General features: G+C 52.1%; 1 protein-coding gene across 5 annotated transcripts in view; it reads left to right on the forward strand.

Annotated features, from left to right (window-relative positions):
* EFR3B (EFR3 homolog B) overlaps positions 1 to 27,269 on the forward strand; it is a 38,747-nt gene extending 11,478 nt beyond the window's left edge. For 3 of the 5 annotated variants that reach the window (XM_061461078.1, XM_061461079.1, XM_061461077.1), the window contains exons 2-23: positions 1,169 to 1,245; positions 2,245 to 2,372; positions 5,882 to 6,032; positions 10,990 to 11,111; positions 14,107 to 14,256; positions 15,509 to 15,643; positions 15,989 to 16,067; positions 17,678 to 17,813; positions 18,333 to 18,494; positions 19,112 to 19,223; positions 21,032 to 21,083; positions 21,284 to 21,456; positions 22,132 to 22,207; positions 23,008 to 23,169; positions 23,504 to 23,635; positions 23,747 to 23,814; positions 24,147 to 24,274; positions 24,681 to 24,772; positions 25,323 to 25,371; positions 25,706 to 25,812; positions 26,001 to 26,050; positions 26,372 to 27,269. In XM_061461078.1, the coding sequence (XP_061317062.1) occupies positions 1,169 to 1,245; positions 2,245 to 2,372; positions 5,882 to 6,032; positions 10,990 to 11,111; positions 14,107 to 14,256; positions 15,509 to 15,643; positions 15,989 to 16,067; positions 17,678 to 17,813; positions 18,333 to 18,494; positions 19,112 to 19,223; positions 21,032 to 21,083; positions 21,284 to 21,456; positions 22,132 to 22,207; positions 23,008 to 23,169; positions 23,504 to 23,635; positions 23,747 to 23,814; positions 24,147 to 24,274; positions 24,681 to 24,772; positions 25,323 to 25,371; positions 25,706 to 25,812; positions 26,001 to 26,050; positions 26,372 to 26,477 (2,447 nt within the window). In that variant the 3' untranslated portion in view covers positions 26,478 to 27,269. Of the gene's footprint in view, positions 1 to 66; positions 278 to 1,168; positions 1,246 to 2,244; positions 2,373 to 5,881; positions 6,033 to 10,989; positions 11,112 to 14,106; positions 14,257 to 15,508; positions 15,644 to 15,988; positions 16,068 to 17,677; positions 17,814 to 18,332; positions 18,495 to 19,111; positions 19,224 to 21,031; positions 21,084 to 21,283; positions 21,457 to 22,131; positions 22,208 to 23,007; positions 23,170 to 23,503; positions 23,636 to 23,746; positions 23,815 to 24,146; positions 24,275 to 24,680; positions 24,773 to 25,322; positions 25,372 to 25,705; positions 25,813 to 26,000; positions 26,051 to 26,371 lie in introns of those variants that run through there. The other 2 variants (XM_061461074.1, XM_061461076.1) reach the window with 2 other exon arrangements.
* The last annotated feature ends 459 nt before the right edge of the window (positions 27,270 to 27,728 follow it).

A 27,728-nucleotide genomic window follows, 5' to 3' on the forward strand; every position in this document is an offset into this window, starting at 1 on the left:
CCTGCTTCCCTTTTCTTAAATAAACAAACTCTGCAGATATTCAGCAGCATCCAGGAGACAGGGCAGCACTGGTACGCTTTATTCAGGGTGGAGGTGCCCACGGATGCTGAACTCTCTGGTGTTCCCATGCTTGGTGCATGTGGGAGCACCATGGATGCTCTAGAACCAACCTGGACCGCCGGCTGTTCCCAAGCTGAAGATGAGGCGATCCCCAGCTACTGCGGAGGGTGTGCTGTGGTTCTGAGAAGCAGAAGATGGCACAGGGAGAAATATCCAGGTTGCAAAGGATCCCTTCCTCCCTTGGCAGCTCCCTGAAAGCGAAGCAGGGCGTCACAGCCACATTTGGGGTATCTGGTGGCTATGGCTGATTGCATTGCTTGGGGTTGGGATGAGGCTGATGCCTGCCTTTTCTGCCACTTGCTGGCCTGTGGAGTTGCTGCTGTGAGGGGTTTTGGGTGTTGAAGAGGCTGCGCAGGGCATGACTTGTGCATGGGGGAGAAGCCACTGCCAGGTCTGGGTATGGTTGTGTCGGTGTCCTGCGAAACACAGGTCATTTGATAGTCCCCATAGGGGCCAGGGATGGTGGTCCAGCAGCCCAAAGGTAGGGTGGCAGTCAAAGGTGTTTGGTGTTTCTCAACAGCTCAGCTTTGGAGCTGCAAACAGAATGCATTTTCCTTTCATAGCCTTCATAAGATGCTCTCTTGTCTTTTTCTGTCTTGCTGTTTCCAGCAGTGTGTGCTCTCTTTATCGCTGCTGGCTTGATGGGGAGCATGGGGCAGGGTGTGAGGAGTGTGTCCTCGAGTGAATGGTAGGAGAAAAGAACTTTTGGTCCAAGGACCTGCATTGGAGGACCTTGTGAGATAGAGAGGCACAGATTTAGGGGAACTTTGGACATCTTGGTCTCTGGGGGCTGTTTTCTTGGGTGAGGAAAGCAGATAACCCTGCCGTCCTACGTCAAATGATGCTGGTCACCAGCCAGTTCCCTGCCTCTCAGCTGTAACTTTCTTCCTTGTTTTTTTTTATTGGCTGCAGAACTCTGGGATGTCACCAGCTTGGTGCCCTGTCCTCTTCCCAGGCTTCCTTGTTGAATCCAAGGATATGTTCTCCACCAAAGGCACCTTTGTGAGGATTTTGTCCAAGCTGACCAGCTCTGTCTTTTCTCTTCCAGGTGTGTGCGGCTGCTGCGGCGCCCTGCGTCCTCGCTACAAAAGACTCGTTGACAACATCTTCCCTGAGGACCCAGAGGTAAATGAGGCACTGCTTCATGTGCTGCAGCTCTGGTGCAGGGACATGGTGTGACCTGTCCAGAAACAGCTCCTGGGAGGCAGGTGATCTTTGACATAAGACCATGCCTGCAGGGTTGAATTTTCCTTTAAAGCTTGCTTGTGAGCAGGAATACAGAAGCAGCTCCTCCAGCCACATTGGCCTGGAGGGACAGACCTCCTTTCCCAAAGGTGCTGGGAGGGATGGGAGGATGAGGGACTGGACCTGAAGGTGTACATCCTTCTCTTTGCAGGATGAGGAAAGCAGCTTCTAACAGCAAGGCCTCTCCTGGGGCCTCATCCAGTCTTTTGAGTTCAAAAGCTGCTTATGCTTCCAGGATGTGGGGAAGCTGGTGCCCTGTTTGCTGCCTCGCTCAGCTGGTGATGGTGAATGCTCTGCCAGCTGTGTCTGGAGCATCCCAAATCTGACCTCGTTTTCACAGCCAAGATGGGAAGGCAGTGGAAGAGAGGGGCTCCTGACTGAAGATAGCAGGACTAGGGTCACCCAGGGAGACAGTGAGTGCCTGTTTTGTTATGGCACTGGCAGCAAAGCTGAACAAGAGAAGAAGCTGATGCTGAGCCATGTAGGGAGGAGGAATCACTGCAGTTTTCCATGTGCAGGGGATTGGAGCTGGCAGCTTGGCACGTTTGTGTTGTTTGGCCACAGCAGCCTGGAGGTGTTGATGTCCCTGTCTGTCCCTGTCCCCCTCCGTGCTGGGGCATTGCTAGACAATAGCAAATGATTCTTGGGGTACTCAATGGAGGCTTGCACGGAGGCCACCCCTGGATGTGGAGCATCAGAGAGCCCTCAGCCAAGGCTAAATGCAGTCCTCGTTTGCCTTTCCTTGTGTACAAGGTGTGGGGAAGTGCTGGGATCTACTCCAAACCTCTGGCATTGCTGCCAGTGTTTGCTGCATAGATGCTCCTGATGATTGCTGGGTCTGGGTGTGAGGCCATGATGCCCTGTGTGGTTCTGTTTCAGGATGGGCTGGTGAAGACCAACATGGAGAAGCTGACATTTTATGCCCTGTCTGCTCCGGAGAAGCTGGATCGTATTGGTGCCTACCTCTCCGAGCGGCTCATCCGAGATGTGAGCCGGCACCGATATGGGTAAGGCCTGGGAGACTGTTTCAGTCACCCCAGTGACTGGCATGATGATAACAGAGGAGGCCCAGGCAAGGGGTGGCACATGTGGGATATGCAACTTCTGCTTGCTCCAGGCTGTCCTGAATCTGTGAGCACGCTGTGACAGACTTGAGCATGTCCTGCCTCCAAAAGGGAGACATGGGAGCATTCAGGGATGTGCATACTCCTTGCAAAGCTGCAAGGGACCAGTCAACCTGGGAGCCATGTTGTATTTCTCTGGCGTTGTGCTGTCTGTGCCTGGGGAGCCTATGTGTGTATGGTATTTGTCCCCAGCAGCAGGACTGCCATCATCAGGAGCCTGTGGCACCCTGCCGGCCTTTAAAAGCCCGCACTCTTCTAGAGCCAGATGGAATCCTGGCTAGGTGTAGGCAAGCAGCTAAACTGTCTGCAGCTTGCTGGGAGTTATTTAGGACAAGCTTGGGTGTGTTGCACCCCAAGCACATCTCTACTTGCATGGTGACATGGCATAAGTGGGAACAAGGATGAGGGGCAGCATGCTGACACTTTTCCAGTAAACACATGGCAGGATGTATTGGGTTGGATGGGGATTGATGTGTTTGCTCTGTCTGACTGTATGGTCCTGGCTGCCCTATTGCCTTCATCTTCCTTCCCCCATCACTTCCAGCAAGGCTTTGCGTGTTTACTGCAATGAGGGCAGCACTTGTCTGGAAATAGCTGACTGCCCTCATTAGAAACTCTGGGGGAGCTTGGGAGGGCTCCTTCCCTTTGAAATAGCTCCTGGATTGATTCTTGTTGTCTCCTGAACAAAGCCGTGGTAGACAAACACAGCTCAGCTTCGTGCCATGATCTTCAGCCTGCCTTTTATCCTGGGGGAAGAGGAGCCAGCAGCCTGCCTAAGAAGTGTTAAAGTTGGAAAACCTTCAAAGCCTCATCCGCATCTCCCGTCATTGGGAGTGACAGGACATTCAAAGCTCTGCCTGATGTTCTGCGGTTAAGTGGATGTTAACAGGCTCTGCTTGCTGTGTTGGGAAAAGAATGGCTTTCAAAGATTTTTGCATCTAATGACAAGCCTCGGTGGGTGAAGGGGGGAATATATTCCTTCCTCCACTGCCTGTGCATATAGGCACATAATTGGGTTGGAGCACCAGCTAATTTTCAAAGTCTAACTTTGAAATGCCTGAAATGGGTTTGGATCAACCTTTTGCTTGTAGGTTGGTGGTGGCTGGAGCAGCAGAGCTGCTGCAGAGACCACGTCTGGGCTTCAGAAGAGCAGCAGAGCACGTGGGTTCCTCTCCTGCATGCAAGATGAAGGTAGCCTTGATGTCAGGCCTGTTGGTTGTCACCTTTTTGTTACCTTTACTGCTAAAAGGAGGAAGTGTTCCAGTTTGAGTTTGTAGCAATGCAACCCACCATCTGTAAGAGGATGGTTAGAGTAGGTCGGAGGTGACAACTGCACAAGTGTTGGTTTTCCCTCTTGGTGGCCTGTGTCCAGCCGTCCCCAAAAAGGAAGCCATGCTGTTGCAATAATATTGGGCACAGAATGTTGTTTTCAGCCTTGTTTCCTATGAGAAAGGAGCTTGATGCCTCATGCTGATTGTCAGTCACCTCTTTGTACCTTTTTTCCCTCTGGGTCAGATTTAACCCAGTTTGACATATGGGTAGTTGCTCATGGATCCAGGAATAGTTGACTTATTTTGCAGTGTCTTGAAGAGCTGTAATGGTGCCTGAAGGACAGACTGCAATGTGAGCTCAACTGTGCCACAAGACACCAGAGAATTTACTTAAGACTGGAGCCAGATTTCAGCAGTTCTGAGGACTCAACGGATCAATCTTTCATGTTTTTACCAGCTGGAACTTGGAAGTCCAGGGGTTTATCAGACCCCTCCTTTTACCCTGAGAGGGCAGTTGCCTCCACAGCATCCCTTGAATGTGCAGATAGAGCTGGTGCAAGTAGATGGACAGCTCCTGCTCATCTTGCCGTTGGTGAACTTGGTACTTTTGGGTTTCCCTCTTGCAGCATAAACTGGTGGCTGCTTCATGTTACCCAGGCTGCAAATCCAGCTGTGCAAGGAGCTGGCTCGAGAAATGGAGCTTAGAGGAGGAATCATGCTTGATGTCAAGGGATCTGGGATTTCTACCTCCTGCTTTCAGCCATGGTAGGAGATTGGGTCTTGATGTGAGCAGCCAAGGTACAAAGATTCACAGCTGTGTGGAGAGCAGAAGCCAAAGGGAGGTGGTAAGGAGATGTAAAGCTTGTTTTATTCCCAGTGTCCTGGTACCAGGTCCTTGTCAGGTGTTTGGGTACTCAGAAGTCTTGTGAGAAGAATGGGAGCTGTGAGACTCGGTCCAATGACCATTTGTTGGTTTTCTATATTCTGGGCATTTCCTGCCCAGAGTGCCCAGAGGCCAGAATTTGCTTCTCCACTGGGCTTTGTGCAGTGGGTGAGCAGCAGCTGGACGTCAGTGTGATCACTGCCAAATTTATCTGCCACTTTGCTGGCAACAGACCAAATGCTGTTGATGTATGAAGAGCTGCAGGACCAGTGTGCAAACAGATTTTGCCAGAGCAAATGAACCAATTTGTCTTGAAAATGTGAAGCAACACCTGACAAATTCTTCAGTCAGCCCATGCAAACCCCATAAAATTCAACAAGGCTAAGTGCAAGGTCCTGCATCTGGGTCGGGGCCAATCCCAACCACAAATACAGGCTGGATTGGGAGCAGCCGTGAGGAGAAGAACTTGAGGGTGTTGGTTGATGAGAAGCTCAACATGACCCTGCAGTTGATGAGAAGCTCAACATGACCGTGATAGTGTTCAGGGCCAGGCTGGATGGGACTTTAAGCAATCTGGTCTAGTGGAAGGTGTCCCTCCGCATGGAAACTTGTCCCCTCTGTATCAGGCACCCAGCTGAGATTCATCACTGGGCACAAGGTTTTCCAGCTTTCTCTCAGAGGTAAGCGTTGCAGAGATGGTTTAATAAATAGCCTGAAAGTGCACTGTGGCAGCTTGCAGCATAGCCAGCTGCCAGAGGGTGGGTTCTGCAGGAGCTTCCACAGATATGTATGTAGTTTGGTGATATGAATATGCTTTGTAGGGTTGCTTTCTTTAGGCAGAGCTTTTCTGGAGCACGTCTGTCTAATTCTGAGTTATCCCTGGCAGGACTAGGTGTTCTGCAAGAATAGTTGCCTTTGATGCTGAGTCCACCCTGTACAAAGTCCACTGTTCCCTCACAGGATATAAAGACCAGTTCAGGCAAGGGAAGCCCACAGGCAGTGTGGGGGTAGATGCAGGGTGTTGCTGGTGACTTTGGTCCCAAGGCTGTTGGATCCTTGCTAGGCTGGTGCTGGGTGCAGCAAACACCATCTAAAAATATCCTGAGAGTGTATTGGGTGTAAAAGCGGTTGCTGTTTTGCTGGTGGGCACCCAGGTGGTTTGGAAGAGGGGAGGAGGAGGGATGACCGCGTGCCTAGTCTGCTGTCGGGAAGTTACCCTGGCTTCTGCCCACTCCCAGGTATGTGTGTATTGCCATGGAGGCCCTGGACCAGCTCCTCATGGCCTGCCACTGCCAGAGCATCAACCTCTTCGTGGAGAGCTTCCTGAAGATGGTGGCAAAGCTGCTGGAGTCAGAGAAGCCAAACCTGCAGATCCTGGGGACCAACTCGGTGAGTAGCAGTGCATCAGGAGGTGGCAGTGCCCTCTCCTCTGCTTTCAGCCCTGCTTGTCACCACTGTCTCTTACAGTACCAGGGCAGGAGACTTTGTTGGGGAGGAACGGGGAGAAGTAACAGGGGAGGATTTATGGGGTCCCCTCGCGTTTCCTGCCATGCATGAAATTTCCAAGGCCCTGGCTGTGCTGTGTGTGTGCTGTCCCTCCTTTTTATTGTCTGCAACCAGTCGCTGGTCTCTGATCTCTGCCATGCCTTTCTTCTCTTGAATTCAGCTTTTCCTAAATGAGCATGAGGACTCGGGGGCTGTCAGCAGTTTTGCACAATAGACCAACTTAGGAGATGATCCTCATGGATTTTGAGAGCTATTTGTGCTCAGAAAAAGGCTGGCTTAAACAGAGCTGCTGCTTGAAATAAATGGCTTAGGTGGACTGGGGATGTGACAATGACACACATAAAATGAGGGGAAAGGCGGAATGAGCAAAGTTGAGTGAACAAAGTTGACATCCTCCAGCATCCAAACTGCTGATCCTGGCTGAGAGCTAGCTGCCACTTGTGCTTGGCCTTTCTGTTGTTTTTTACTGGGAATACTGGGTGTAAATAACAGCCTGGCTTGTGAGGGCTCTGCCAGTGCCCAGTAGCTTGCCTTGGACAAGCAGCATCTGTTGTTGCTGCTTTATAAGAGGTGGGGTTTAGATGGCGCAGATCATCCTGTGGGCAGGAGGGTGGACTGGGTTGGCGCTCTCTCTCGTGCCTTGGAAACATGTAGACAGCTCAGCCCTGAGCTTTTACCAGTTGCCAATGGCACCAAACTGAGTGGAGAAGAGGACATTTTGGAAAGGAGAGTCATCCTGCAGGATGAGTCGGACAGGCTGGAAGAGTGGGCTAACAAGAACCTTATGGAGTTCAACACGAACAAGTGTAAGGTCTTACACCTGAGTACACACAATCCAGGAGTGCAGTACAGGCTGGGATCTGCCTGTATGGAAAAGTTCCTGTAGGACACAAGCTCAGTGGAGCTGCATCTCAATGGGAGCTGCTGGCATGGAGCTGGGGAAGGGAGAGCCCTTGCTGCAGGGCCTCACAGTGCTGTGGCAGAGGCTTCAGCAGACCAGCCCCAACACAAGCATTGGGTCAAGGCAAGACAGAGCCCTGCCTCATGTTTCCTGCACAGATGGAACAAACCTCCCATGTTCTAGCACACATGGAGAGGAGGGATGGTCATGGAATCATCACAGACTGGTTTGAGTTGGCAGGGACGTCAAACCTTATATAATTCCAACCCCCCTGCCATAGGCAGGGACACCTTCCACCAGACCAGGTTTCTCCAAGTCCCTTCCAACCTGGCCTTGAACACTGCCAGGGATGGGGCAGCCACAGCTTCTCTGGGCAACCTGTGCCAGAGCCTCACCACCCTCACAGGGAAGAACTTCTGCCTCAGATCTCATCTCAATCTCCCCTCTGTCAGGTTAAAGCCATTCCCCCTTGTCCTGTCCCTACAGACCCTTGTCAGCCCCTTTAGGCACTGGAAGCTGCTCTAAGGTCTCCCTGGAGCCTTCTCTTCTCCAGGCTGAGCAAGCCCAGCTCCTCAGCCTGTCCTAGGCCACAGATAGGTGTTTCCTTAGCACTGCTGTCACTGCAGTCAGGAATTGGGAGCGAGTGTTTTAATGAGGAATCCAGATCAGGAATGATGGTTTAGTGATGGTTTGGGGTTTTTTTTCCCTTCTGAAGCGTGGCGGCATTCACAGGGCAAATAGCACAGAAAACTTGAGGGCTTTTGTAGGAAAGTGACTAATGATAATGAGACACTTCTTCCTATATCTGCTAATGAGGAATGTGCCTCAGGCTCGTGCTTAATTAGAGAGTGCTGTCTGAAGCAATCTTCACAATAATGGAGCTGATGGCAAAGGCAGGAGGAGGTTGTTTATAGAAACCTGCTCCAAGTGAGTCATTCTCCGTGGTGTGAAATCTCGCCTGAGACACATCTCCCTCCTCACGCAGAGCCGAGGCTGATCTCAAGCGGCTGTGGTGGGGCTGATCCCAGGACCAGCCTTCCAGGCTCCACGCTGGAAGCAGCAGCGAAAATCCAGCATCCCATGATCACTGTAACCCCATCCTATAATCCCCAGGGTGAACATATGGAGCTGGAGTTTAAATCCACTTTGCTTTCTCATCCTCGTTAGGAGTCTGCTGGGCAACCTCCCCTCTTTGGGTAGGAACCATCTAATTTCCAGCTCGATGTCATTCCCATTTTATTTTTCCTCAAACCACCATTGATCTTTCATTTAAACAGCTCTTCCCCCGCCTTGATGTTTCTCTTCTGATGTATTTATGTCTGATGTATTTATAGGTAGCAGCGTTATCCCTTCCCAGCCCTTGTTTTGCTTCTCCAAGGCAGCCGCGCTCCTCTCATCTCCCCTGCGCTTGCTCCCAGTTCCCAGCCGTGTTTCAGTTGGAGCTTGTTGGCTTCAAGCAGGGGAGCCCTAAGCTGCCCAGCTCTGCACCCCCTCAAACCACAGCAGAAATCATGTTGTGTTTCAATGTTTTAAACAGTTTTCCCAGTGGAAATCCCACGTGAAGCTGTAGAGCAGCTTTTCAGCTGAGTTGTGGTGCCTGTTAGTGAAGGTTTCTCTGAAGGTTCAGCGCCTTCTTTCCTGCTGGCCCAGCTCTCCCTGGGACATTTCCATGTGTCCTGGTGCTGCTTTTAGCCACTGGGTATGGGTTGGCAGTGGGATCAGGGTGGGCATCTCCCGTAATTGCTGCTTGGTACAGCATCCTTGCAGGGACAGCCAAGTCTTGGAAAAATCCAACAGTCTGAGCAAATGGGAGACTCCTAAAAATTTCCTATAGATGGAGGATGAAGAGGCTTTGGGGCTGATTTTTTGCTGTTCTAGGATGCTTTTTACAAGTTCTGACCCTGCCAGAGGCTGTGAAAATGGATGCAGAGAAGGCAGCTGCCTCCAGCTGTTGGCAGATGTGACCAATGTGCTGCATCCAGTGTCACTGGGCATAGCTGTGGGAAGTCTGTTGCCCCAATACAGAGGATGGCAGGGCTCACTGTGCCTGGGAGCCAGCTGGAGAAGCTGCCCTTGGGGCAGGGAGCTGAACCAAGGGTGCTGCTGGTGTGGATGTGTGAGCTGGCAATCCTCAGGGCCTTGGCAGATTCAGGAGCTCTGATGAGGTGACCCTGTTTGGTGTCCTGATGGCACGAAATGAGCTCCTGTCCTTCATGTGGCTGTGTGACTGATACCTGCAGATACTAGCTGCAGAGAAGCTGTTCCCTTCCTTGATTTCCTGATGCTTCATAGCCACGGGACACTTGGAACAGCTCTCCTGGGATGCTTGAAACAGCTCTCCCAGAGCTGCTGAGGGGAGTCCCATTACTGCTCCTGACTCTGCACCCTGCCTTCACCTTTAGTTGCACGTGGAGTTGCTATGAGCTTAAAATAGCCACTTTGTGCGCTGACTGATACAGAGGTTTCTTATATAACAGCCCTGCATTTTTCTGGTGAGTAAGAAGAGTTTATCAGTTGGAGCCAGTCCCTGCGCTCTGGGAACAATTCCTGGCGGGGCTCAGCAGCTCCTTTGCTTGTGCAGAGCCAGCCCTTGCAGCTGACATTATTAATAGCCCGGCACAGCGGGTGCATGATAATCAGTGTCTGTGTGATGCACTGGGATGCTGGGCTGGCTTTGCCAGCTGTGGAGGGGCACTGGTGGGCCATTTGCCTGCTGCTGTCCTGGTGAGGCTGGATGCCAGCAAATGCAGAGCAAGAAGTGAGAAAAGCCTGCGGATAGGGTTAGGGTAAAGAAGGAGCTCCTGTGCAGCATGGCATGTCCAGAGGGTGCTGAGCACCCTAAGAAATGCCAGGTGGACAGGTAACCCCTTGTAAGTGGGCTAGGTCTTCTAGTTGGAAGAGGAACCCAGCAGTTATAGAATCATAGAATCACAGAATGGTTTGGGTTGGAAGTGACCTTAAAGCTCATCCAATTCCAACCTCAGTGACATGGGGGCTGCTCTGCTTTTATCAGAATAATGATATTCCTGAGAGTCATGTTAGGCTACTAGACTTTAGATACCTAATTCTTTGTGTATAATATGATATCCATCTTGCCCAGCTCTACCATCAGGACCCACATGAAGTTACTTTTCACCTCTCCTTTCTTCTGTGGCTGTATGGCACAGAAGTGGCACCTCTCCAGTCTCTCATGGAGTTTGGGCCTTGGCAGAAGGATGTGGGTGCTGCCTGGAGACCCTGCTCCCATTGCAAAGGGCTTTCCCAGCTCTGAATAAGTTAGGGAATTAAGAAGAAAGCTTGCAAACATGTTTATCCTTTCTTCCTCCTAAATTCTTTCCCTGAAAGCTTAGCAGCCAGATCTGTTGGTCAGCTGGCATTTCTGGCAAGCTCTGTGCCTCTTGGAGCGGCTGTACTGGAAAGGAGCAATGGGACCTTGTGCTGTTTGGTGCTGCAGGCGAGATCTGGGATGTGGTTAAGAACCTGCTCACGGCTGGTTTATCCACTGGCACTTCCAAGGCTGTTTTCACCCCTGCAGCGGTGTTTGGGAAGTGTTGGCTGGGTTTTATTGCCATCTGGAAGGACTGAAAGAAGCTGGGGGCAAATTTATCTCCTGTTACTAGTGCATATTGCATATTAAGGATCCCTAACTCAGAGCCTTGTTGCACCTCTAAATGCCCTTTACAGGGGTAGCTGAGGCTTGCAGTGATGCTTGGTTGGGCCTGGGTACTGTTGGAGGTCAGTGGGGCTCTGTGGTGACACTTGGGGACACTTCCCACTTGGGGACCTGTGTCCTAGATGCAGCTAGGCAGCCAGATTTGTTATCCATCGGCACACACCAAGCTGCTGCAGTGAAGCCCACAAAGGTGGTTTGGAGAGGAATTGGAAAAATATTTTTGTTGGCATGCCCTAAGGGATGACCTCCTTTTTCTTCTCACCCAGTTTGTGAAGTTTGCCAACATAGAAGAGGACACTCCATCTTATCACCGCAGCTATGACTTCTTCGTCTCCCGCTTCAGTGAGATGTGCCACTCCAGCCATGATGACCTGGACATCCGGACAAAGTGAGTGCTGTGAGCAGGGTGTCCCTGGTCCTGCTGGTTCTGTGAACGTACCCTGGAGGATTTCCTATGCTCCCAGCCTCTGCCTTCCCTGGAGAAGCACCTGCTTTTGGGGACAGGTTTAATGCAGGCTGCAGGACTGCTTTGTGCTGTCATGGAGATGCACAGTGATTCCCTAGAGTTGGGTGCACTCAGGCTGCTGTTCTCTATCCTCCCTTATTTACTAAGTATTAAACCCTGCTAACTGTATGGGAGGATGAAACAGGAGCCTAGAAATCATGGTGCAGCACATACCCAGCCTCTGTTGCTGTGTGGGAATACGGAGTCCTAGAATGGTTTGGGTTGGAAGGAACTTTGAAGCTCATCCAGTTCTAACCCTCTGCTATGGGCAGGGACACCTTCCACTAGACCAGGTTGCTCCAAGCCCCATCCAACCAGACCTTGAACACAGCGAGGGATGGGCAGCCACAGCTTCTCTGGGCAACCTGTGCCAGAGCCTTACGACCCTCACATCTTCCTAAGACCTCATGTAAATCTCCCCTCTGTCAGTCTAAAGCCATTCCTCCTTGTCCTGTTCCTACAGGCCTTTGTGAAAAGTCACTCTTCAGCTTTCTTGTTGGCTCTTTTAAGCAGTAGAAGCTGCTTCAAGGTCTCTCTCCAACAGCTCCACATCCTTCTTATGTTGGGGCTTCAGAGCTGAATGCAGGTCTGCAGGGGGAGTCTCACCAGAGTGGAGGAGAGGAAGAGAATCCTCTCCCTTTAATCTGCTGGTCACACTGCTGCTGCTGCAGCTCAGGACATGGTGTGAGAGAAGTTGGTTTTCATTTGCAAATGTCCTGAGAGCACAGCAGCTGTACTCAATCTGACCACAGCCAGTGACATGCCCTTAGGCTTCCAACTTCTTTTCTTTGGGCAAAATATGAGCAGGTAACCCCTGGAGTCTGCCCATTACAAGGCTGCCTCAGTGCATCTTTAAGCATTCATCGTCTTTGCTCTGGGGCCATGGCCTGTGGACAGCTAGGAACTCAGATTAGGAGGTAAAGAAGTTATCCTGGCCCCCAAAGGAAGGATGGTGATGATGGGAAGAGGCTCCTGCTCTTAGCAGAATGAATGCTCTCTCACAAACTTCCTCCTGCAGCCATGTGGTCTGTTATTTTCCACATTTAAAGGTGGCTCCATCTCTCTAGACAGCGTTGAGGACTGATTTGCTTTGCTGTGATGGGAAACATACCCCAGAGGGATTAATTATGACTAAAGCAGACAGATTAATGTTGTTTACTGCTGCCAAGGCCAGGCCTGTTGGTGGTGTATTTAAAAAGATCCAGCGCTTGAAATGGCCCCATGAGGCACCGATGGCATAGAACCTGTGGCTCCCACCAGGAGGCTCTGGGCAGGAGGCCACTGCTGCCATGGACTAGTTTTAAGTAGAGCCCAGCACATCATGTTGCTGCTGTTCCCAGAGCTACTGCACCAGGGGCTGGTTGCTTTGCAGAGGGGTGAACCCTTGAGGTTTGCCAGTTCTCATGGCAGCTTGTCTCCAAGGACCAGGCTTGCCTCTTTTTAACACTGCAGACTGACAGGTTTGGGTTTTTTTTCCCCTCTTAATAAGGAAATAATGCAGAAGGCTCATTATTCTCACTTGACCTTCAGGGCTCCAGTGATGCTGGCTAAATTGCATTGGAGACTGGAAGAGAGAAAATCTGCAGCTCCTGTAATTAAAAAGGAGCACGCTACTTTCCTGGGCTCTTGGTCCTGCTCAAAGCTCCTTTCTCGAGAATTGTGTGTCAGTCAGATTATTGCCTTGATTAGATCTGAAAAATACATTAGGGAGACCTCAGAAAAGGTTATTTAATGTGTTTTTTCCTGCAGATCAGGACGTGCTATGTTTCTTGGGCATTGAGTGGGTGTTGAGAGTTTAGTTTCAGACCTGGGAATCCTGCTGTGTAGGGAAATTTTAATTGATGACTTTATTGACTAGAGCAGAGTTAGGATCTTTGGACCCAGAAAGGACACAGGTGTCAAAAAGCACTGTCCTTAGCATCCAGAATCCCCATGGGTGCAGCTCACCTCTACAGCTGCTGGGAATGGGGGAAATCATAGAATGGTTTGGGTTGGAAGGGACCTTAAAGCTCATCCAGTTCCAATCCCCTGCCATGGGCAGGGACACCTTCCACTAGACCAGGTTGCTCCAAGCCCCGTCCAACCTGACCTTGAACACTGCCAGGGATGGGGCAGCCACAGCTTCTCTGGGCAACCTGTGCCAGGGCCTCAGCACCCTCACAGGGAACAACTTCTGCCTCAGATCTCATCTCAATCTCCCCTCTGTCAGGTTAAAGCCATTCCCCCTTGTCCTGTCCCTACAGGCCCTTGTCAAAAGCCCCTATCTGGGTTTCTCTTCGGCCCTTTTAGGCACTGGAAGCTGCTCTAAGGTCTCTGCGGAGCCTTCTCTTCTCCAGGCTGAACAAGCCCAGCTCTCTCGGGCTGTCTCCAACCTTCAAGGCATCTTTGTGGCCTCCTCTGGTCTCACTTCAACAGCTCCACATCCTTACTGGATGGACATTGGTGGCCCAGAGCTAGACACAGTATTGCAAGGGTGGGGAGGGGGTGTCTCACCAAAGCAGAGCAGAGGGGTAGAATCCCCTCCCTCAACCTGCTGATCATTCTGCTGGTGATGCAGCCCAAGGGTGTCCTGGGAAAGATGATTGATGGGAGCTGGCTGCTGCTGCCAGGATGATTTTAACTGGTTCAGAGCCTTTCTTGCTCATGTATGTTGGGCTGTGGGAAGCCACATCTCTGGGGGATATGAGGCAGGAAGACTGCCCTGGGGTATAGCAGGCCTGCAGCTGGGAACTAGGGCATCACCTGCATGAATCCCTCTGGTAACATGTAAATCAGTATCTTCTCTCCAAGTTCTTGCACATTTTCAGCTGTCTATGCAGATGTAAAATAATGTATACTGTGTAGATACGTGCCATTTTGGTGTAAATCTGCTGTTCAGGATCCGAATGTCTGGCATTAAAGGCCTCCAAGGAGTGGTGAGAAAGACTGTGAATGATGAGCTCCAAGCCAACATCTGGGACCCTCAGCACATGGACAAAATTGTGCCCTCGCTGCTCTTCAACTTACAGCATGTGGAGGAGTCTGAAAGGTAAGAACTTGATGCTGCATTGACCCACTTGCTCTGCTAGCAGCTTCAGGGTCCTTTTCAAGCAAGATTTTGCAGGGCAGAGGCATTGCAGGCTGATTTGTGCCTGCAGCTCATGGCAAATGCAATGAGTGGCCAGAGGGAAACCTTTTATGTACCTCGGTGAAGGGTGCTGCAGGTGGCAGGAGCTCTGCATGTTACCCAGTGCTGTGAGGGTTATTGCTGTCTTTACCGCTGCAGGACACCATGGCTCCCATGGAGCAGAGATCTCTCTGTGCCATCCCTGCAGTTAAGGGATGCTGTTTGCAAAGGCTCTGAGCTGCCCTTTCAGTGGGCTGACCTTTGTGAGGGATTTCTGCTTAAATGGTACTGAAGAGCTATTTTAAAGCCAGACAAGAGGGATTTCAGGAACTGAAATGTGTCTTTGCTCGCTGACCCTCCATTCTTCTGGTGTAACCCTGTGCTGGTTGCCTGTTTGCCACCAGCTGTGTATTTGATGGGGAGTCACTTAGCTGAGAAGCGAAGAGCAGAGAAGTAGGTGTGAATTCCTCCTGAGATTTTCCTTTTGAAAGTTAAGAGAGCTATATCAGCCTTGAGAAGCTGACTTCTGGCCAGATGCCTTTTCCTTTTTTCTTGTAAACAGAAGCATCAAGGTGATAAAAGCATGCATGGTGTTTGTGTGATGCCAAGCAAGTTCGAATGTGGAAAAAGGGATGGATCTTCTCTGGGGTGTGCGTTTTCAGGGTGATTTGTTCCAGGCCGTGACTGCTTTGCTCTTCCTCCCCTGGGAAATGTGTCCACTCTGGGAGGACATTATGTCCTGCATCCTCGCTGATAAGATCCTTTCCTGCTCCAGCACTGAGCACTGCGATCATCCTCCCGGTCCCAGGGATGCGGGGGCTATCCCTGCTGCCTGGCACAGCCTGGTGCTGCAAGCAGGGCCATCCTGGCACATCCCCCACCTCTACAATCCATGCACCATGCTGCTCTCTGGTCTGGCTCCATTCCAGCAGCGCTTTATCATCGGGCTCTGCTGGGATGAAGGTACCCCATCTGCCTGGCAGGGTAACATGTGGCTGCTGCGGGGTGACTGCAGGCTGTGCAAGGGGTAGCCCACAGCCCTGTGCTGCATGGGGTGCAGGCAGATGCCACGACCATTTTGCTCCAACCTTCCCTGTCCGGGTTCTGTGTCTCTTCTCCCCCACTGCTGCTGCAAACTCAGCACCGCTCTCATCGCCCTCCTCTGCTTTCACAGCCGCTCCCCCTCCCCGCTGCAAGCCACTGAGAAGGAGAAGGAGAGTCCTACGGAGCTGGCGGAGAGGTGCCTGCGGGAGCTGCTGGGCCGAGCAGCATACGGCAACATCAAGAACGCCATCAAGCCCGTCCTCATGTAAGTCATGCGTTTGGCATAAGGGAAACTGAGGCACGGGGAAACAGCCAATGCAGGCCAGAGCTAGGGTGAAGGAATGGACTCCTCTGGCTCCCCTCAGCCTGGCAGTGGAGATGGGGACTGCATTTCAGGCTGAGCTCTCACTTTTGGATGCAGCGAAGAAGATGGCATGGGATAGATAGCTGTCACTGAGAAAAGTCACTCCAGCAAGGAGTTTGTGTACCTGCCCTCTGCTGCAGTGCTAGATCCTTGCTGCCTCTGGCTATCCCTGGTGTTTGCTTTGCACCCCTGCAGGCTCTGGGGGACTTACAGTTACTTTTCCCTCCATTTCCATCTCTTCTCCAGCCACCTGGATAACCACTCGCTCTGGGAGCCGAAGATCTTTGCCACGTGCTGCTTCAGGATCATCATGTATTCAATCCAGGTAGGGATTTGGCGGGACTCTGACTGGGGACACACGTGCATGCTTGGGAGTGCTTGCATCTGCCACCATGACTGGGCTGAGTCAGAGCAGCTGCCACTGCATTGCCGCATCCCGGCAGTGCTGAGTTCCAGCGCTCACCGAGCGTGCCCCAAAGTGGCTGGAGACAAGCAGAGTCCATGTGGATGGCAGTGTGGGCTGGGGGGTGTACAGGGACGTGGCTGGTAGGTGTTAGTTAGCTTGGCTCTGTGCCAGCTGTGTGTGGTGTGTGATACAGCTCATGGAGCTTGTATCTAAGTCCCGAGAGCAATTCCCTCCCTTTCAGTGGAAAGCAAAGCCCTGCTGAATCAGACGGGCTGCTGGAATGCTGTGAAACCCTCCAGAGGAAGCAGTTGGGCTCCAATGGAAAGCTGCCTCTTTCAGATCACTGCTGTGTAAATCAGTCTGAGCTCTTCATTCCTGAAGAAAAGGAGAGGGGCTGTCAGGGGTAAAACGTGCCCTAGGCAAACCAGGCATTGTTACAGTGCCTGCAGCCCAGCATCCCTGTCCTTAGACCTGGCTATGCTCAGAGACAGACCCTGCCAGGCTCTTCCTCTTGACAGGACAAGGGGGAATGGATTTAAGGTGAAAGAGGATAGATTGAGATGAGATCTGAGGCAGAAGTTCTTCCCTGTGAGGGTGGTGAGGCCCTGGCACAGGGTGCCCAAAGAAGCTGTGGCTGCCCCATCCCTGGCAGTGTTCAAGGCCAGGTTGGACAGGGCTTGGAGCAACCTGGTCTAGTGGAAGGTGTCCCTACCCATGGCAGGGGTTTGGAGTTAGATTAGCTGTAAGATCCCTTGCAACCCAAAGCATTCTGTGATTCTACAGTTCTATGATCCCCTTTTCACTGCGGACCTTGGAAATGCAGTTTAGGTAAATCCCAAAGAGATGGGAAAATGTCCGTCCTTTCTTCTTTCACATGGATCTCAATGCAGCTCTGTTTGCATGAATCCCTGTGTGCTGTAGGGCATGGTGCTGCCTCCCACCCTGCTCCCAGTCTGCTGAGGATGCCCCAGACCTGCTGTCCTACTTCATACCTTTGGGAGTTTGCTTCACTTTTGGATTCAGCCAAGCCATGGCTCTGCTTGGAGAACTCTTACAGTGAAAAGCAGATCACAACCCCCTGTTCTTGTTTCTTGTTTTTAATCTTGTAAACTGCCTAAACCCTTTTACACTGCTACTAGATTTTATAAAATCCTGTTAATGCATACTGGAGGTGTAGGGTCACGATAACTTGAAGTATAGATGTGTTTGGGAAACCCTGGCAAAAGCAAGTCCTTTCTCTCTGAAATCCCTGGGATTAATTGTCACAATTTCCTTAGATCTATACAGCTCTTTAGATGTTCTTTTACTGTGCAACTTGCTCCAGGCTCTTGCTCAGTTATGTAAAACAGGCTGCTTCCTGCAGCCTCCTCTCATTTTGCATCTGGAGCTGTCTTGGAAAGAGCCAGGCAGGGACTTGGTGCAGCTGGGTGCATTTGCAGGGTCCATCCCTGATAGCTGTGAGGGTCACACGAACAGGCTGTCACCTCTTGCATGCGGCACCCATGCTGACATTCACACCCTCTTTCCAGCCACAGCATTCCCACCTCGTGATCCAGCAGCTCCTGGGACACCTGGATGCCAACAGCAAGAGCGCAGCCACCGTGCGTGCGGGCATCGTAGAGGTCCTTTCGGAGGCAGCGGTGATCGCAGCCTCCGGATCTGTTGGTAAGTAGATAAATTTATTCTCTCCATCCACCTCTTCACCCTTTTATTGCAGTGGGAATTGTGAAGGGGTGCCAGAGGTTTGGGCTGGGTTCTGGGTTGACCCCAGGTATGAGCTGGTAATGGGGGATCCTGGAACATCCAGGAATGCTGGGGATCTCTTCAGTGCCATTTCAGCGCTCCTGAAAGCAGCACCCATGCCTGCATGCAGCGACCTAAACCTAGAGGGCTGGCTGCAATGGCAGCCTTTGTGACAGGAGGAAAAGGGGTTTTCAAGGCTTGCTGTAAATATGATGAGAGTGCTCCTGGAAGGACAATTCTCCATTGTCTTGACTGAGGAAGGTGGTGGGGGTTAGAAGTCACTATGTGTGTGGCCAAACTGTTTTTTAACCTGCTTATGGGGTGTTGGGATGCATAAACCATGCTGTTCTGGGGGAAACAGCCTCCATCCCTCCATCTCCATGGGGAAAACTTCTGCTCTCCTCCGGTGCTGCTCCATTCTTTTCCCTCTCACCACCACAGGCCCCACGGTGCTGGAGGTGTTTAACACCCTGCTGAGGCAGCTAAGGCTCAGCATTGACTATGCGCTGACGGGGAGCTATGACTGCGGTGCCGGTGTCAGCACCAAGATCATCAAAGAGCATGAGGAGAGGATGTTTCAGGAGGCCGTCATTAAAACCATAGGTGGGTGTCCTGCAGTGCCCCACGAAGGTGCTGGTGGGTGGCCCCCCTGTGTGATAGGTTTCTGCCTTGAGCATCTGCAGGATTATCTGGGGTGAAACTAAGTCACTCTCATGCTAAAAGAGGTGACAGAAATCAGATTTCTCTGTGGCGTGCTGCAAGCGTGGTGGTGTGTTATCAGCAGGTGGCATTACAGCCCCGGTCATCCCCAGCAGATCTGCTGTGTGCTGCCAGAGTCCTGTTTCTCCATGGGCAGGAGACCCTGAGGAAAGGAGGGAGAGGAGGGAAAGAGAGCAGGTGTCAGTTTGCTGCAGCTGCTGAGGATGGGGATGCACCCCAAAAAAGAAGGGGCAAAGGCAGGGGTTGGCATCTCACAGCCTCACCCTGCCCTAGCCTGGGGCTGCCACACCTGTGAGGTGTTTTGATGGGCCTTGAATCACCCTGAAGGTAAATCTGCCTGCGAGTGCCGGATCCAGGCAAGCCTTGTCCTATCCCAGTCTGGCTATAGGGTCCGGCAGCTGCCTTGGAGCAGGGCAGGCAGGCAGACCCCATGTCACTGTGTCCTCCTGAGGATGGTGGGTTGTGCCTTACACATTGCCAGCTTGCTCTTGTTCTCACAGGGTCCTTCGCCAGCACACTGCCCACCTACCAGCAGTCTGAGGTGATGGTCTTCATCATGAACAAGGTGCCACTACCCTCCACACAGCAGTCCATTGAGGCTGGCAAAGCTGGGTGAGAACAGATGCCTTCTTCCCTTCTTATTCTACCCCCTGCCCTGCTTTTCCTGCCACTGTTCTGTGTTAGGGCTTTAAACACATCGCTGAAGGTGCTGGGGAGCTCCTGAAACTGTTCCCACCTTGAGATGGGTCTTTGGGATTTGGGCATGTTATTGGAAAGGGTGAGCATTGAGAGCTTCGCTGAGGGGAAACTGAGCAAGGGAAGCTGAGCAACATGTGATTCCTGTTTCAAATGCTTTGCTGTCTGCTGCAAATATGATGACAAATGCCCCTTGAAACACCAGAGCATCAAGGGGGAAAGATGTCTGCAGGCAGTTATGCTGCATGAACTCTGCATTCCTTCAGGTACCTGCTGTTGGGAGCTCCGTCCTGGCGTGTCACCCAGAACTAGCCAGGAACTGAAAATAACATTCAGGGGAGTGACTTCAGATGTCTCAGGGCAGTGGGATAGCTGCTGGTGAGTGGGGGCTGCCTGAGGCTTTTGAGAAGCTTGAGTATGGGCTTATGGGACCAGCTGCTCATCCCTGCCTCCAACCACTGGTGTGTGGCCCCTTTGAGCTGCCTCAGAGCTTTTATTAGCACTTAGCGGGAGGTGATATTTATACCCAGCAGTGGAGAAAGAGGAGGAAGGGAAAACACCCAAACAACAGAATTGCTTAAGAAGTGTAGGAACAGACCATGAGAGCTATTTGGAGCAGGGTGTCAGTGCTGAAACATGTAGGTAAGGAGCAAACAGATTTTCATGCTATATTTATCTTCTAAGTATGGTCAGGCTCTTCCCACTTGTCTCTGATGGGAGAGAGACTTTGTTGGCTGATAGGAGACATGCTCTGCTCCTCTCTCACGTGGAGGTGATTCCTGACTCCTGCATTCAATCCCGATTCGCACAGTGGGAGACACAGTAGGTGCTGGGTGCCATTCAGCCAGGGCAGCTTTCCTTGCTGCAGGAGCACAATTGGGCTCATAGCTCCAGGGTGGCAGTCACTTCTCAGTACCAGGCTGGCTGTGCCAGGCTGTTTGTCACTGCTCCTTTGTCAGCTCATGAGCTTCCTTCAGGAGAGCTTTTAAATCTCATCTGACACTGTGTGAAGGATGGTGCTTGCGCTGCGTGTGAACCAGGAGTTTGCAGAGGAGCGGCAGCCTTCAGCTCAGCTTACAGGGATGCTGCTCTTTGTGGTGTAGCTCAGTCCCTAAGCAGAGATAGGCAGCACAAGCAGTGTGTTGTGGGGCAGGCTGGAAATCCCTTGGGAGGTCCCTGTGTGTCCCCCGGGGCCAGGAAAGACTGAGTTTTCAAGATTTCCTTTTTTGCATAACCCGCTCCATGCTGCTGAAGCAGAAGTGTGGTTCGTAAGAAGTGAGATGGGAGCAGGGAATAGGGGTACCTCCATGGACAGGGGAGTTTGGACTTCATCTCACCAATTTGCAGCTGCTTTAAAGTAAGGAGCCTGTTCAAAACCAGTGCCTGGTGTTCCTTGGGAGTCACTGTGGGATGGGGATGGGAACATCCAGATCTCAGCTCATCATCCTGAGCTCAGCTTGTGCCTGCCCAGAGATGCGAGTGCTGCCTTGTTTCTGATGTGTGTGGCAGGATGTGGACTTTGGTATTCATCATTTCATTGGCAGTCTTTTGCTGGCTGTTAAATCTGGAGCTCATCTGCTAGAGACCTTTATGGCATAGCTCTTTGTGGTGGTGACTCATGGGAAACTGGTCCTGCCCTTTCTGAGGCTTTTCCATCCTTGTATGGAAGGAGGGTTGTCTTGTTTTCATTTGGATTTACCATTTCTTTCCTCTCTCCATGGCAGGGAGAATCGGAATCGGCTGACACAGATAATGCTCCTAAAGTCCCTCCTCCAGGTATGAATCTGTCACTAGCCCTGCAGATGCATCCCTCCCTCACAAGACCTGTGGGTTCTCAGCTGCTGGCATGGCAGCAGAGAGGGACTTTTTGCAAGGACCTGGAGGGATAGAACAAGGGGGGTGGATTTAAACTGAAAGAGGGTAACCCTCTGAAGTGACACTGTCACATTGCCACCATTTTTCTTTGATGCTTGCAGGTCTCTGTGGGCTTCCAGTGCAGTAACATGCTTACGGCACTTCCCAGTGTTTTCCTGGACAGGCTGCTCTCTGCAGCCCTCATGGAGGATGCTGAGATCCGCCTCTTTGTCCTGGAGATCCTCATCAGCTTCATCGACCGTCACGGAAACCGGCAGAAATTCTCCACCATCAGGTATGTCCTGGGGACTCCTCAACAGTGCTGGGACCTGCAGACTGCAGAGCAGGCTTGGGAGGAGATCTGCTGGGCTGGGAGCACTGGCAGGATTATTACTAAATCTGGTATCAGTTCTGGGATAGTTTAATACTGCATCTTAGTGGTCTAAGAGCCATATGGGTGAGGTGTGCCCACATGTGATAGACTGTGCCCAAGGGAACATGAGACAACACTGCTGAAAGTAACTGGTTAGTCAATGGTCCCAGGAGGTTGTGCAGGTGCAATGGCTGCATTGCATTGCCATGGATAGGCCTGCTGGACACTCGTGGTCTGTGAGGCTTTCTGGGCACTCATGTGGTCCATGCTGTGTTACCTTGGAGGAAGGTGACTGTAATCCCAGATGGAAACATCTCTATGGGTTTTGCTGCGGTTCTGCTAACCCACTTTGCTTTCACACTTCTTTGTCAACTTGCCTTTGTGTTCCTGAGTGCCACTGCCTTGAAATCCTGTAGTGATTTCGCTCAGTACTCCTGAATATCTGAATTGTTCAGATGGGTTTTAAAAGACACTGTTGGCTTTTTAGCAGTTCCTCCCATACATCTCATTCCTGACCAGCAGCTCTGAGGGATGCAGGAATTGCACCTCTTCCCTCCAGTGTCTGAGGTTTTCTTTTCCCTTGGCCTTTTCTTGCAGCACCATCAGCGACATCTCAGTCCTGAAGCTGAAAGTGGACAAGTGCTCACGCCAGGATACTGTCTTCATGAAGAAGGTAGTGTCTGGATCAAGCTGTCCTTGTGCAGATCAGGCCGAGGACTGTGCCTCTGTTTCCCCAAGTCACACTGAGTCTTTGGAGTACCGTGATGCCTCTAAACCTAAGGATGTCCCTGGGAAAAGCCAGTGGGATTCAGTCTCTATCAGTGCTTCATGTGTGGGCCTTTCTAGACTCCTAAATCAGCTATTTGCCCCAAGAAATGAGTACCCGAGGATGTGCTGGTATCACAAAATCTATTTAGCAAGTAGCTTTCAAAGTTGCCTGACTTTATTCCTTCCACTGCCTCCCTAAAACACTTCCAGCAAAACTCTCTGGAGCTCATCTAGGCAAGGTGGGATCAATTTATTTCCTTGCACACACTGGGGAGCAGCAATGCAGCCCCCAAACCAAAAACTATTACAGAGCTGAGTTTCCCTTGTGCCAGTGTGTGCCCTACTCTGTCCTGTGTCTTGCTGTCAAGCAGTGTGTTTCGGCTTTTGTTTTTCTGCTGTGATCTGAGCATTTCTCTACTGCTTGTGCAGCAGAGGCCTTTCCCTGGCCGTGGTGCTGTGAGTGCTCTGTGTCTGCCCTGGACTCTGCTCTTGGACCTGCTGGTGGCTCTTCCCCATCAGGGTCCAGCATCAGATGGTAAAATGCCACCTGATTGTCACACCTTGGTGACCAGAGGAGCTCTGCTCCCTCCTGCGTGGATGGAGGCTCCTTTGCTGGGCCCTGCTGCTCTTCTTGCTCTGTGTTGATGGCAGCGTTGCTCACAGGGGATGCTCAGGGGCTAACCACATCTGTCCATGTCCCCACAGCATGGCCAGCAGCTCTACCGGCACATCTACCTGATCTGCAAGGAGGAGAGCAACGTGCAGGCTCACTATGAGGCTCTTTACAGTATGCTGATGCTCATTAGCATTGAGCTGGCTAACGAGGAGGTCATGGTGGACCTCATCCGCTTGGTGCTGGCAGTGCAGGTGGGTAGGGGAGCTGGGTGTGCTGCTGGCACTTGGCACTGTTGGGGTGGGCAGGCTGGGATGTGATGGGAAGAAGGAAGCCTCTGGGAGAGATTGTTTTGGAGTAGAGGTCTCTGAGGAAGCACCTCATCTGCTGTAAGCATCTCCTACCATGGATCAGCCCAACACACTGGGGATAGACCTCAGTCACCTTGCCCCAGCCTCTGAAATGCTGCAAAACTCAAGCTCCAAAAGCTGGGATGTTTGCAGGGCAGGTGATGCCGCAAGGTGGATGGGGACAGTGCTGGGACCTTGTTCATCTGTATCTCATCATGGGACTGTGTCTCTGCTGCAGGAGATTGCCCAGATCAACGAGGATAACCTGACAGCATACAACCGCTGCGCACTCTTTGCCCTTGGTGCGGCGTACCTGAACCTCATCAGCCAGCTCACCACCGTGCCCACCTTCTGCCAGCACATCCATGAGGTGAGAGGGAGGGTCTGGGGACAGGGCTGCAGCCTTGTCTGCAGCACCTCTGGCATTGACTCTACAAGCCACCTCTGGGTTTGAGCTTGGCTCCTTGCTTGTCTTCTGCAGGTCATCCAGATGCGGCAGAAGGAAGCTCCCTACCTACTTCCTGAAGACGTGTTTGTGGAGAGACCCAGGTATGAGCCTTGAAAATACCTTCTTCCCCAGTGATGAGGCCCCTTACAGAGACACGGACCTCAGTAAGCATCACTGCTCTCTTGACACATTCCCTATCTCAGGGTGGTCCTCCCTGAGGACTGTATCTGTTGTGGTGGGCTGAGAGCCCTTCCTGGCCTCTGGCTTTGTGCTGGTGTGTGCAGAAATAGTGTGATGTACCTGGCTGTGCTGGAGCTTAGTGAAACCATGAAAGCTCTCTGTTCCTGACCCAAAGGGACCAGAAACCCCGCTGGCACTGTTCCCTAGCAGGAGAGATGCTGCCATCTTCATTGTTTGTTCTCTATCTCCACAGGCTGAGCAAGAGCCTTGACCGCCTGGGCCCAGAGGTCTTCTTCTGGCAGAGCAAGATCAGTGAGGTGCTGGGAGGCAGTGGCTACAACTCAGACCGGCTCAGCACACCCTACGTTCCCCAGCTGACAGGTATGCAGTACCCTGGGGCATCCTGGAGAAATGGGAAGGGATGAAACTGGTCCCTTGCTCTGCACAGTTACAGTGATGTAAAGTTCTTGTCCTACACCTGGCCCCGTTGTTTTTTGGTGCTCTGTTAAAGATGCAGCCTTGGGGAAACTGAGGCACAAAGTGGTTAATTGGAACCTCCTGGGGTTGTGACATTCACAGTTGGCTGGGCAGAAGGATCCATGAGCCCCGCTGGGCTTGGCTCACTCCTCAGTCCTGCTGGTTTGGATAAACTTGTGTGAATGGCTTAGATGGACGGATACCCTGGGGAGGAGATGTGAGGCTGTATTTTCTGGGGGCTGCCTGTGCTCATCCTGCTGGCCATGGAGAGGCTTCAATTAGCTCTTCTGCCCTTTCTCTCCCTCCCCAGATGAAGATCGCTTGTCCAAGAGGAAGAGCATTGGTGAGACCATTTCCCTGCAGGTCGAGGTGGAGTCAAGGAACAGTCCTGAGCGAGAGCAGGTACCATGTTACACCAGAGCTGCAGAGGCTGCCTTATCCCTTCAGCACTCCGTGCTTTCAGCAGCCTGACAGCATGAGGTTACACCCTCTCTAATTCATCATTTGGCTGCATATGTAATTGCTCCTCTGGCTGTGAGTACAGGAGCCCGTAACTGAGCCCTGGCCTGTCTGGCAGTGAATGGGGTCAGAAAAAAAAACAACTCCCCCTGATGTTCCCTCCAGGTACTGACAGATCCCAGCCTGCAAGGTTTGCTGCATAGCAGGAAGGGTTATCCACTGCTGCTTGCGTGGCAAATTTATTTTCCTTCTTTATTTCCTAGCATATTTCTTAGCAACAAGAGCTGTCACTGAGGTGTAAGGCCTGGCTAGTCCAGCCTGAAAAAAAAACACTTTAAAAGCACAGCTTGCTAGGAAAGGGATCCCTGATCTTTAAGGATAGACTCTTTTGGTGCAAGAATATAGTCTGGGACACTGGTTCTGGGTTGCTGTCATCCCAAAACAGTGTCCTGTGCTGTGTGTTGAGCCTCATCTGCTTCTCCCCTTGCTTTAGAGAGCACCAGCAGAAGAAATCACGTATGAGACGCTAAAGAAGGCAATAGGTAAGGGGGGGAACCAACGTGATAAGGAGAGGTGGTGGCTGGCATGGTGTGTGTGTGTATGGGTACCATCAGCCCCGCATCTGTGCGTGCATGCCACACATGGATGGGTCCCCTTGGCGGAATTGCACCCGGACTGCAGGTCAACCAGGCAACCTCATAGCTCTGCCTGGCCCTGGTGGTGTCCCTGGGAGAGGCTGGTCCCAAAGCCACATCCTGGAGACCCTCTCCTTGGCTTTCCAGTGATGCCCAAATCCATGCTGTCTGCTGGGGAGGTGGGGATGCGGTGGTCCTTGTGGGTGAGGAGCAGCTGGGAGCCATCTCCCCTCTGCTTCAGTAGACAGCGTCGCCATGGAGGAGCAGGAGCGGGAGCGGAGGCGGCAAGTGGTGGAGAAATTCCAGAAAGCCCCGTTCGAGGAGATCGCTGCCCACTGCGGTGCTCGGGTGAGTGGGGACCAGGGCAGGCTGCGTCTCTGTGGCTCCTCTGCTTGGGAGAGGAGGACAGTGGCAGTGTGGCTCTGCATTTTGCCAGGCCACCTTCTCCCTGCTGTGACTGGGGTGTTTGTCCCGTCTGCGTTACTGTGGTACCTGGGTACAGCTGCTCTAATGGAGCCTCTGTGTCTGTGTTACAGGCGACGCTGCTGCAGAGCAAACTCAACCAGATCTTCGAGATCACCATACGGTGAGTTGGGTGACAGCCGAGGATGCTGTGCCAAGTGTGGGGGGGTCTTGACCACAAGGCCAGCACTGGCTTTGAGGCAATGGGAGCTACTTCTGTCCCTTATCAAGGAGGCTTATGTGCTCGGAAAGGGTGCTAGCCTGGGGTTGGCAAGAGGGGACAAGGGCTGCTGGAGCAGCCTTTGGTTTGTTTGCCTCGGTTCCCTTCTGCTATGGTGGTGCTGTGGAGACCTGCAATGCTGCAGGAATGCACATTGTCTGCACAAGCTTTCCTTTGTCACCAGACCCCTCTATAAACCACCTCCTTCCACCTCTTGTGTTTCAGACCACCACCAAGTCCCTCCGGCACCATCACAGCTGCCTATGGCCAGCCCCAAAACCACTCCATCCCGGTGTACGAGATGAAGTTCCCAGACCTGTGCGTGTACTGAAGGTGGCCGCGCTGGTAGGGCAGAGCCACCGCTGAACACCTCGCACCAAAGGACCTCTCGGGGAGAGACTGCTGACCCTGCGGGGAGCACATCCTCCTGCAGGACGGGTGGGGACATGGACACTGAGGCCACCCCTCAGATTCGCTGGCCCCACAAACCCGTCTCCCGTACTTTATTCTGTGTCCATGTTTCACAGCAGTTGGTGGTGCAGGAGGCACAGCAGCGCGGGGAGGTGGGTATTCGCTGTGACCTCCATCGCTGGTTTCCGTTTTTGGGAAGGGGAGAGGAGATGCTCTGGCTCCGAGCAGAGCACGTTGTTCATGTACATCTTCCTGGCATAAAGCAAACCTGGTCTCTGGGGAATCCCCCCCCACATCATCTGTCAGCCATGTCAAGAGCCCCTGGCAAGGGGCAGGGCTGAAGCTGGAAGGTGGGAGACTGTGAAAGGCAGGAGCAGGGATGGGGTGCAGTGTGCTCGAGCCAGGTCCAGCCGCAAAACCAAAACCTGCCCGAGATGGTGCCTGAGCAAGGTTGCTAGAGGGGATTCAGTTCCTGCATCTGGCTCCTGGCCTGTGAGTCTGGACCTTCCCCTAGGCACATGGGTCATTCCCCTGGGTACCTCACTGTGCCCTGATGCCCTGGACAAAGGGATTGCCCGGTGCAGCACGAGGGTGGTGATTTCCCCATCCCAGTGCGGGGCCGCACAGAAGCCTGGCTGGTCCCAGGTCACCTGAAAACACCATTTCTTTGGGAAAACCCACTTTTTTTCATTTTTTTTTTCTTTTGGCAAAATCCACACGAGCCGTGTCCCTCGCCCTGGTCACAGCCGGGCTGCACCTGCGGAGCCAGTGGGACTGGGGGACCCAGGGCAGTGACACAAGGCAGGAGAAACCACCGTGCTGGGGAATATGAAACACATTAACCCCCTGTTTTCCTACTCTTGGGTTGGGTTTTCACAGTCCTGGGATTCCTGTCTCAAAGAATTGCTGAATTATTTTTATCAGCAGAACACTTTGACAAAGCCCAATCTTCAGTCACCTGAGCCATAATCACAAAGACACCCCAGTGTTGTAAGAAATAGCTGTGACAAGAGGCACTTTAGAGGGTCCGCCCTCCAGGCCCTGCATCGTGCCTCTTGCTGTGCAATAGGACAGAACTGGATAACTGGATTTGGGCTGGAGGGAGATGAGGCCCCATGTTTGAGAGTTTTGCTTTTGATACATGTGGTTGAAAATTCTGCATCCTACCAAA

The sequence above is a fragment of the Pezoporus flaviventris genome, unplaced genomic scaffold (assembly GCF_033815535.1).
Source record: "Pezoporus flaviventris isolate CSIRO_AGI_PZ_B2104156 unplaced genomic scaffold, CSIRO_AGI_Pfla_v1 ptg000031l, whole genome shotgun sequence".
NCBI lineage: Eukaryota > Metazoa > Chordata > Aves > Psittaciformes > Psittacidae > Pezoporus > Pezoporus flaviventris.